General features: G+C 42.4%; 1 protein-coding gene across 1 annotated transcript in view; it reads right to left on the reverse strand.

Moving 5' to 3' along the window:
- The window catches only part of LOC118124301 (venom phosphodiesterase 1), a 17,149-nt gene extending 6,272 nt beyond the window's left edge, over nt 1-10,877 (reverse strand). Inside the window, exons 1-15 of the mRNA XM_035181940.2 lie at nt 10,802-10,877; nt 9,984-10,071; nt 7,817-7,948; nt 7,521-7,646; nt 7,203-7,263; nt 6,835-6,932; nt 6,333-6,412; nt 5,724-5,843; nt 4,958-5,067; nt 4,041-4,106; nt 3,845-3,917; nt 1,649-1,757; nt 1,246-1,368; nt 545-576; nt 210-337 (exon numbers count right to left, since the gene is read on the reverse strand). Coding sequence (XP_035037831.2) covers nt 210-337; nt 545-576; nt 1,246-1,368; nt 1,649-1,757; nt 3,845-3,917; nt 4,041-4,106; nt 4,958-5,067; nt 5,724-5,843; nt 6,333-6,412; nt 6,835-6,932; nt 7,203-7,263; nt 7,521-7,646; nt 7,817-7,948; nt 9,984-10,071; nt 10,802-10,843 — 1,388 coding nt within the window. The 5' untranslated portion in view covers nt 10,844-10,877. The remainder of the gene's footprint in view (nt 1-209; nt 338-544; nt 577-1,245; nt 1,369-1,648; nt 1,758-3,844; nt 3,918-4,040; nt 4,107-4,957; nt 5,068-5,723; nt 5,844-6,332; nt 6,413-6,834; nt 6,933-7,202; nt 7,264-7,520; nt 7,647-7,816; nt 7,949-9,983; nt 10,072-10,801) is intronic.
- Nucleotides 10,878-11,415: the final 538 nt, after the last annotated feature.

Consider the following 11,415-nt stretch of genomic DNA (forward strand, 5'->3'; position numbering starts at 1 on the left):
AACCCCCCCACCAGTTCAGCTTTTACAGGCTCCATCTAATCTACAACATCTTTGAACTCTTTGCAGAGCGACGACTTTTGCTCATAATCACTGAAAGTCTGAATCCCGTCAGATATTTGTATGCCATATGCACGTGAACAGCAGGGGGCAGGTTTTGAAGACGAGCTTATAGACCACACGTATAGAAAAGTATCTGCCGACAGAAATACCTCTCAAACAGCCATTTTGCTTCCACCAGGACGTTGACGTCTTCGATGCGACGGCTGTTGGCGAAGTGGAGGCGCTTCGGAAGATTGGCCTTCAGGTACGGTTTGATCTTTTGCCCTGGTTTCTTACACTGAGATCACAAAACAAAAAACACGTTTAATAACTTTATTTCAATTGGACACATGTCGTTTGTTTCTTACATTATAAAAATGCTTTTTATTTTCAAATATTGTTATGAAACCTAACACCTGGGTAGAAGTTATTTAAATCCATTGATCCAGATGTTGTTGAAGTAGTAGTTGAGTAGTAGTTAAGTAGTTGAACGTGGTTAACTTACGGTCATGTTTGCAACAAGTCCGGCTGAGTCGACTGTTGAAAGGAAAACAGTGTGATGTCAGTGTCTCACTCGCAGCGTGGGAACTTTGAGCGCTGGATGTTTCTTCCTCACAAAACCACATCTCAAGATTTATTGGTGTGACCTCACCACTGAATCGCCTTTTCACAGATTGAACTCACCCAAGGTCATTAGTTCCTTCTTTAAATAGATTCATCTTTGTCTACATGTGCACCCACGTCACATGCAGTTTTATTTTACAGCTTCACTAAGCTCAGCTTCCAACTCTCGAACTTATTTGTGAACTTTTCAAACTCGAACTCTTTCCAGGATTAAATTCTGGATTGAGGCAAATCTCAGGTCGTTTTCTCTCGTGTCAATCAAAGAGACGATCTCTCACAAAGCGAAACACTCATTTCCTGATCTTCAGAACTGGCTCATTCCACCAACACAGATCCTGGAGAAACTCTGTGCCGCCCAAATGCTTTGTTGGAAGGACTTAATCAGAATTCAATGGAACAAGTCTATATTTATAACAAGATAAACTTGATTAATCTGTGTTTTGTTGTGTTTGAAACTACAAAACAAATGGAAACTGAGGTTGTGATGCATGAGCCTTTCTGCAGCACGTCATCTTGGGTCGGATGTATCATCTGAATTCTCAAAGCAGCATTAGATCATGTTTCCTCTGCACATTCACTCACTGACTGCGTCTTTGTTTTTGGCTCTGATGCGTCCGAACGGCCCCTCGTTGACCCAGTAGCTACTGATGTCACCCACCAGGTCCTGCATCACCTCCTTCCTGTCGCAGCTCGTGTCCTCCATACCTGCAACAGCAATCACATCTCTAATGCGACACTGTGGAAGGTATCTTTTAAAAAGGTTTCCTTCATCAGCTGGGATTCACATGATTTCCCTCTGGGGAGCCTGTGCATTTAACACAGTATGAAAAACTCACATGACTTAAAGTTGATATCACTACCTGATTCTATATTTATATTATCTATGTTTAATCTGTGCCGATTGTATGAATGAAATCATTTCACTCATGTCTTCTTGTTAAGTTCTTGTTTTGAACGAATGCAGGTAAAAGCCACGTTGTGTTACCGTGATCGGCCACGATGACGATGTTGACGCAGCGGTGCAGGCCGATCTGCTTGAGGCCGTTCATCAGCTGACCCATGATCTTGTCCACGCCCCGGATGGCGTCGATCAGCTGGAGGCAGCAAGTGGAACAAACACAAACCATCAGACGTTACTGAAATATTAATTCTTTTAATCCCACACAGTTTCCTCAGATATAATAAGGACACAAAGCAAAAAAACAAACGAGCCAATGAGCAAACTAACAAAACAACAAAACAACAACAACACGCGGTGGATACGATCCCGTCCAGCCTCAGGGTTAATGACTAAGTTCTTCTGGGACTTTGGGCGTCTCTTCCCAACAAATGACAGCGATGTGAGCTAACTCTAGTTCACATCCAAACATGGAATTGGGAGACACTGTGTCATGAAGGCCACTTAAAACCTGTCATTAAAGCTGAACTCCACCAGAACTCCTGAAGGGACAAAATTAGACTTTTCATCACCCCCACATGCCAACAACTCCTTGGAAATCTGTGCGTGGCCGCTGTTATTTCCAGGGTTGGCGGTCCAGTCGTCAGCTCCACCCTGCCAACATGGTGAGCTGTCCTTGAGCAAGACACTGAGCGGTAAACTCCTCCTGATGGTTAGGTCATGTGAGCTTGAGGCCACAGAAAGTTTAAAATAGATTTTAAATAAAAAAACACTGTTTTCCATCTTGTTTCTGCAGTTTAAATCCCACCAACGGCTCATTAACCGTTCGGGCCTTGGCCTCACGAAGCGTCTCTAACAACCTCGTCCATGAGCTGCAGGTCTCAGTGAATCAGCTCTTGGCACGTGAAGCTCAGGTTGTCAGGTTTTCAGTGAAGCAGCTGGAACTTGTTTTCGGGGAGTGAACGGCTTCAGGGGATAAAACCATATAAACAAATAGTGAGTTTATAGTTCAACAGGTAAAGACTTGTTCTTGAACTATTTTGGTTTGACTGATAATAGACTAAAATACAATCATTCATGCATCACTTATTATGTAATGTTCACGGTAAAAAATAAATTGCTCACTTGAATACAATCTTTTAATAAACTGAACAAGAAATATATTAATAGTGGCATTATAAACTTAAAAACTTAGCTTAAACTAACTTTATTAAGTTTCTTGAGTAAAAGTGGTCTCAATACATGACTTAAGTTGGTAAAACACAAAATGTTAAGTTCAGATCCAAGTGCAGCCCAGTGTCAGTCAGTGGAGAACGGGGTCTACCGGGTGGTTCTGCAGGGGCGGTCCAGCTCTTTGCTGTTCTCTTTCACAATAAAGTCCTGAAGCTGGTTTGTTCTTAACGGAGGCTTGTTATTACACAGCTATTCCATCAGATGGAAGGAATCCTCTTCTAATCAATTCTTGGTTGTTTGTATTTAAACTTTCAGAATTTTTTTTGCAAGACAAACTAAAATTATAACTGTAAAATATAGATCATCTGAAGTAAAGAGAATGAGCGACTTCAATTTCCACAAACAAGCTTCAGGACAGTAATCACAGCTTCCCCCTGAGGCTCCTCCCCCTTCCTTCTTCATCCTCCAACCAGTCAATTATTAAAGCATCATATCACAGAGAGAGCGAAGCAAAGACTTTACACTGTTATAACTATTACAGAGAAACAGTTCACAAAGATAAAGAGAACGTGTTTTAACTATCAGGCATAAAACTAATCAGCTGTGAGTTTCCAGATAAAACCCAGATTCGAAATAAAGATGAATAATCAAGTTGACTCAACAGTTCAATGATATTTCCATTTAATCATGAACCTGCACGGACTTTATCAGTGTGTGTGTGTGGGTGTGTGTGTGTGTGTGTGTGTGTGTGTGTGTGTGTGTGTGGGTGTGTGTGTGTGTGTGTGGGTGTGTGTGTGTCATTAGTGATTCAGTGATCTGGACTGTGTGAGCTACTCATAAAGACTCATAAAGACTCATAAAGACTCATAAAGTCTCATTAAGTCTCATAAAAATGCATAAAGACTCATAAAGTCTCATAAAGACTCTGTTGATGTGATTCTAATGGTTTCATTTCCAAAGTAATTTTTTATTAGGGGACTTCAGACGTAATAATGATCTGTGATTTCGGGAAGCGTGAGGCTAATGGGTCTGCGGCTCCGACACAAAGAGGACGGGAGCTACTTCAGTTTGATGTCTATTTCAGCAGGTCGTTACGAGAGGACAACTCACCCCCCCGCTCACAGGGCCGAAGCTGTGTCCAGATTTATCCGGCTCCTCCAGATACAGAGTGTAGAAATCCGGCCTGGAGGGGAAACGTGGTTTTTACTCACCCTTGGCATTAAAATACCAAATACAGAGAATTCAACATGAATAAAAGACATGGGATGGAAGTGGAGTCTGTGCGGAGTGAAGAAGAAGAACCAACCGTTCTTCATCAGGCAGCTGCAGCCACTTCAGCACAGTGAACACTCTTTCTTCAAACGGCACTTTACTGAGAAGAAAACACACAGAGACTAATGCAGCAGGTACGTTTGTGTTCGCCCATGGACGACATGACGGCTCCCAAAGGTGAAGGCAAATTATCACGATCGCCCCCTGGTGGCCGGCAGCAGTACAGGTCAAACACCTCACCTCCACCATGTTAGCAAATGGGACGATGACCAATTGACAATGGCCGTGGTTTCTGTCATTTCAGGTCGTTCTTGTCACACTGATGTTTGTTCATGTTTCTGATCAGTTTGGTTTTAACTCGTTATTTGATGATTGACAGCTGAGACTGACTCCTGATTGGTCAGAAGGTTCAAATGAGGAGCTGAATCTCAGAGGAAAAGGTTCTAACAAAGTGCTGAGAACAAGCTGTGTGAGAACAAAGGGAGGACCTCCCTTCAGCTTTCCAGTGAAGTTCTACAGTAAGAACACAATGTCGTTGGCTGTTTACCAGAGAGCCGGGTGATAACGATCCAACTCAACCTCTTCACACAGCGATTAAACCTCTTCCTGACTCTGCTGCCAAGTCGCTTTACACAGCCTCTTGTCAGCTGAGGTCCTGTTTACCAACTTTATTGCAACAATGGCCTTGATAGCACGATTATCCAAGTCCATCATTAAACAGATATACTTTATTGTCCCCATGGGGAGACTTCTACTGGGCCAAAGTGCCACAGCAGCTGCCGAACAGAACACTAAAAGGATACAACACATAAAAGATGAAAAACTATAACTGACTGATGTCACTTCACCAACTCTGATAAACTCTGATGAAAGAGTAACTTCAACCACAGCTGCTCTTTGTTCATTTACACTCATCGAAAGTTTGAATAAAACCTGGAAACTCGGACTCACCCGTCGTACGGTCTGTAGAGGTTTGGGAAGCTGCCGTTGATTTTAACTTCTGATCCAGGCCAGAAGAACGTCCCCGACTTCAGACCCTGGTACTTCGCCGTATGCCAAATCTACAACACGCAAACAGAACATACATGTGCGTGTTCAGTGAAATATGTTGTAGGAAGCAGCAGGTCTGACCAAACCCAAGTTCAGCCCTTGAACTCCATTAAACAGCAGGGAGTCTTTGGCTGCTCCATTGAAATCTAACTCCTTAAGCAAATGCATATGCTTTTCTTTTATAGTTTCACAAAACAACTCAGACAAGATGATTTACAGTAGCAAGTAGCTGTTTAAACGGTTGTTTGTGCAGTTTCTGTGTAACATAACATTATCCTTCGTTTGGCAGAAGCTTTTATCCAAAGCGACTTAGTGCATTCAACATCTATGAGAGGCCATTCAGGGGTTCAGGACACTGGCACGCAGATGGGGAAGACTGAGGATTGAACCGCCAACCATCTGGTTGGCGGACGACCACTTCACCCCTCAGCCGCAGCCGCCCGTCTCATGTGTCATATTTATTTCATTGGAATCCCAGTATGATTGTTTAGTCATTACGTGACTCAGTAGCACTTGAACCTGCACCCACGCCCAACAGTTGCTGAAATTGAATGAAATTTCACAGACTTTGGGATCTCTGCTTCATTGATTATTAATCAGTAATTTTTGTGTAATTACACTGACGTAAGCTCGTTGGCGGAGGTGTGTTCCCACAGAAAAGACTCACAGGTTGTCCCAGGTACCAGGCGGGGTTGTCTTTCTCTGAGTTGGACAGACTGAAGCTGGCATCGAACACCGGGTCGTACATGCTGTTGTCGATCAGACCATTTGACTCCGGGTAGAGACCCTGAGAGCGGAGGAGAAATATGTCTGACGGTCATTGATATACAAAAGTTTCACTGTTAAGTAAAAATGTAAAAGAGTTGTTGCTGATTTGTGATAATGTGATGATGTGAAAAACCATCTGACGCACAGATACTTTGAATGAGCACGTGGCCGACAAGCCGCTACTCCCCTACTCCCCTACTCCCCTACTCCCCTACTCCCCTACTCCCCTACTCTCAGGGGAGTAGACAATATTCATGGTTTCTGTGAAATCTCTCAGGGAGTTTCTGGAGAAACCCTAAGAGACTTCAGCTGGTTTCCATCCACATTTCCATCACAAGCAATTCAAACGTTGTGGAGAAATGTCTTGAGTTTCAAACATCTGCTCATTCGCAAGCTTGATTTTTGCGATGTCATTGAAGCCACAGTCCTATAACTCAATAACATCTAATCCAAATGTCTATAAACATGTGTTGTGTGTGTGGAGCAGGGCGAGGGTCTTCTCTCTTACTGTGACAATGGTGTAGTGATTAGGGAAAGTCTTGCTGGGAAACGCTGGCTGCATGTACGGGGCGGAGGTTCCACACCGTCCTGAGAAGAACAAACACAGCAGCTGCTACATGAGCATCATAATTCATCGCTGAAGAACATTCAATGCAACAAAGGCTTCTTCTTAAAGTCGAGCTGAACCACTGAATGGTTCAGTGCCTGCTCAGACGATAAGATGAGGACCAGATGATTCATCCAGATTCTGTCTGCACTAATGATGTTTGGTCTTTAATCTAACCTGAATTTGATAAATTTTTCATTAGTTTCCCATGACTCAGAGGCTTCCTCAGAACTTACACAGCAGCCTCACCTACTGGTGTCTGGGCATGTGTCAAAGAAATCCTGAATTTATGAGAATCTGAAAGGTCACTCGAAAGTCAAGCCAAATGTTAATTTGATAATTTATCCGTCAGCAGAAGCTATCCTCACAGTTCCTGTTCAGAGGAGGACAGAAAGACACTCACTGAGTTTGTCCAGAACCGGGATGAGCGATCCCCACGTCTGCAGATACTCAGCCCTCAGGCCGTCCAAGGAGACGAGGAGCAGCGGCTGCTGCTTGAAGCTGGAATTCATCACAGAAATACACTGATGGGGTAAGAAATGCATTTGCTGATGATATTGATTGTGTGTTCTATCTCAAAGTATTGGAATTATATGAAAGAAATGGGAATTTCTGAGTTGTGTAGAGTTTGTGAATAAACATCTTGCAAAGTGTCTCAATTTGGTTTCTCTTTGAATAACTGAAAACATCCTCAACAAAACATCCGGTCTTTTAAAAAGCTGAGATTTATAGAAGTCGAGATGGAAACAGAGAACAACTGAGAAACCTTACTGTGCTGGACATGTGGGGGTGGACAGGTCGTCACACTCCTCCTGCAGCCAGGTTGTGTCTCCTGCAGCAGAGCGACAACAACAACAACACACAACACTTACACTGAATGTCAGGATCCAACTGTGGAATTAACATTTATTGAAAAGATAGAAAGTCTGAGTGCAAGTAACAAGGTATTTGAGCACAAGCTATTTGTGTGTGAGCGCTTTGAGGGTTTAGACTGAAAGAATTAGGAAATCTGACCGTGAACCTCGTTCTTCCCTGGGATCAAACCGACTCATACTGTGACTCTGCTCGTCATTGTTTGTGCTCGCTCACCGTGGCAGACATGTTTGTAGTTGCTGCAGCAGTCTCCTGCAGACACACAGTCATCGGAGCAGTGACAGTTGCTCTGCTTCAGCCGGGTCTCTCCACATCGCAGCTTGGTGCAGTCCCACAGCTCGGCTGCAAGGGGACAGTCATGCAGTTAGGGAACCACCATCTTTTCTCTGCTTTTAAACTGGCCTGTCGGGGCCGGAGGTTTCGTAACCCTCACAGGAGCCAAACACTATTTTACAGAAGAGCACAAAGCTCCGTCTGTGATAATTAGGACTCAGGAAACTGCTTCTCCTCACATGTGGCTTTGCAGATGTCGTGGTAGTCATGGCAGCAGCTGTTGCTGGCGATGCAGTTCTCATCACATCTGCATCCTGGGACCTCGTCGTAGGGCTGGTAGCATCGACTCCTGCAGGATGTGTGTGGGACGACTGGAACAGACAACATGTGGGTGTTAGAACCAGTGGGGACGACTCAGCAGGAGAGGGATCCACAAGCAGAGGAAAGAGACGCTTTGGATTCAAAGAAAAACATTTGTAGATGCATTTGTATTAAAAACGAATTATTTTCTGACTTAAGCACAGTAACATTTGTATTTCTCTGAATACACATACTTTAATTAAAGTGTAAGGATCTTACAATTACTCAATATTACAGCTAATACATTTATAACATTTGTAATTTATTATATAAAAATGAAATAAATTGTTATTAATTTTGACTGATCCTGTAAAGAGACCCTAAAACTTCACTCTCGATATTAATAATTAAAACTCATACTAGTATGAAATCCAATGGTTTGATGTGATGTATTTGACTCATGTGGACGTTGCAGTGACTCAGCGTTTTGTCCCTCATGTGTCATCAGCACCGTTCTGCTGTGTCTTCAGTTTTTGGTTCCACCTCGTGTGGGATTCGAGCTCAGTTTGTCAGATGACACCTGCTCATGTGTCACACTTCAAATCACCATATAATCCAGAGCAGGTTCGGTGACCTTTGACCTTCTGCTGCTTGACACGTTTTCATGACGTTTTACAAACTGATTAAAACAATATAATAATAGTCATGATAGTAACTTCATTTGTCTGAGACTCTAAAGGGCTTCGGACCAACAGGATCCAGTTGAGTCCACACAGACGTTTGTAAACCAGTTACAGTGAGTGGAAACTGAACTGGAGACCAAATGTTCAGCGTGAAGGACGAAAAACATCTTCTGACACTTTAGATCAGAACTGAATTTTGTATTTGGGGCCTGAAGTAAACACAAAGAAATCCGCACTTTCCATTTATATATATGTATTAGTAAAAAACAACAAAACTACGTATATAAATGTATATATACACATATGTTTATACTTTATATAGAAACCACAGTGAGGAGGAAACACATTATTCATCTACTTCAGAATTGTAAAATATTGCATAAATAGCACAAATGTGTGTGAAAAGTTAAAAAATTATAACATAGTGATTTCAATGTGAATTTATTTTGACATTTTTCTATATCGACTAACATGAAAATGTTTAAATATTATATTGATACATACGAATAGAGCAAATAACACAAGATGAGCGTATTAGTCCCAATTAAACATTTAAGACAAGATTAACTCTGCCTGTTATTACATATATTTATAATTCTGGTCACATCTTATTCCGTCCAAACCTTTTCACCTTAACTGCTGTAATTTGCTGTTGTTCACATCTCACAGGGAGAGTTCGGTTCATGCTCAGTGTCGTACTCACAGAAACCCAAAGTGTCAGTGACGCAGTGTGTGACTCAGCAGAGGAGTTCCTTCAGGTGCTGAGAGGTTCCTGCTGGAAACTCTTCCTGTGAGTCTGCCACATTAAGACTCACAACCCGCTCACAGCTCCTGGAGCTGCAGGACGTCCGGTGTCACGACTGCTGATTGAAGACGAGGTGTCTTCAAACACAAACGAGCAGCTCAGAGGGATTCAGACCCCCGGCCTCGTGCACAACACAAAACAGTTGTGAGCACAGTCATCCCCGTCGCATTCTGTGGTTAACACAAAGGTTTGGCCTGACATATGATTGTCATAAACAGCAGATGAATGTACACGCATTGGCCGTGAGCAGATGAGGAAGACAGGAAATTAATTACTGGACTTGAAAACGGGAAATCCCCAATAATAAATTCCTTCAGCCTGGATATCAAACTTGAAATTGGGTCAATTCTCATCTCAAGGATAATGTGACATCCCAAAAGAATGCTTCATGTCCTGAGTCGTCCACAACGCACAAGGTGCACGAGTGAGTCACCAGGACTGAGAGGAACCAGAAACAGATGCAGAAACAAACAGTGGACGAGATCAACAAGGTCCATGAGCGTTGGTTTCAAATATGAGTCACAGCGGAGAGAGGACAGTTGGTTGGAAGTAATGGAAACCTTAGACAAGCAGAGACACATGTGTGCGTGTGTGTGTCTGTGTGTGTGTGTGTGGCACCTTTGTTTAAACATCTCTGCAGGTCCAATCCCAGACCGAGTCCGAGGCCAAGGATCAGAGACACGATGGACACAGCGAGGACACCGATCTGTGGGGACGCATCAAAGAAACCTGATCATCCACATTCCTACAGAACAGACAAACAGGGAAACTGCAGATATCGTGAATCAGAGCAAACTGTGAAATCAGATTTGGATTTACCCCAAAAGAGCAAACTCTTAAATATCTTCAGATGTTTGAGGTAAGAAAGCAGCGCTGCTTCATATTAATATATTAATACTGTAACAAGAACATACGACTGCTAATGCATTTTAATACATATTAAGTCACTTTAACCTAAACAGACATTCCTGCATTCCTAGTATTTTAAACTATGTTATAGTGCAATATTTTTATACATGAAATATAACCATATCATATCATATCAGATAAAATAATATAGCAATAATGATCATTATTAATTTAAGGTTTATTGTGATGCAAATACATAGTCAGACATAATATCCTAATCTGAGTAAGTATAATAATAATAATAAAATCTAAAAAAATGTAAAGACCATATGAGAGTGGTCTATAAGAAAGAGTCTGCCAGGTTTTAGGGTTTGTCTCAGTTACTGCTGTAGAAATATTTAATATTAATATGTATGTAAGACTGAAGTGACAACGACAGACTCACCGCTTGCACTCAATTAAACTTGTATTAAAAAAGTTCTGAACCAGGACCAGCTCTGAACCAGGACCAGCTCTGAACCAGGACCAGCTCTGAACCAGGACCAGCTCTGAACCAGGACCAGCTCTGAACCAGGACCAGCTCTTACCACGATCTTCTTCTTTCTCTGTGAATCCTTCAGCGAACCCATGGCCGCTGCAGACGTCAGCCACACTGTCTCAGAACAACAGACGGGAACAAGCTGCAGATATATTGGCAGTGACCTCTGGACCGGGGTGGGGGGTGGGTGGGGGGGGCACCAGTAACTAATTGCCAGAGGGAGTTTATAGCCCCACGTTCTCTGTGTTTGTGTCTGTCACTGAAGATTCCTCCGACAGCTCCCAGCTCCTGACCCTCGTCCAGCTGGAGAACGATCAGAGATCAGTCCTGGAACAGACTCGGAACTCTGTTGATGTGTTTTTGAAAACTTGTACTGGTTTATTTGGCTTGTGTAAAGATAATCTTCAGCCCCATTATGAACCGTAATAGATAATTAATCATGTTGACATGATGTGACTCACACCTTCTTCCATGTGACTCAGTATCTGATGTGATTGAACAAGTTATTATTCATCAGGAACCTTGAGATTAAAACGATAACGAATAGATTGATAAGATCTGATTATGTTTTAAATTATGAAAAATATGCAATGTTACAATTTACTGAGTTTAATAACACGTTACCACGCTAGGGTGTAATAAAGCTCACATTAAGTATTATTA

This window comes from Hippoglossus stenolepis, chromosome 17 (genome assembly GCF_022539355.2).
Source record: "Hippoglossus stenolepis isolate QCI-W04-F060 chromosome 17, HSTE1.2, whole genome shotgun sequence".
NCBI lineage: Eukaryota > Metazoa > Chordata > Actinopteri > Pleuronectiformes > Pleuronectidae > Hippoglossus > Hippoglossus stenolepis.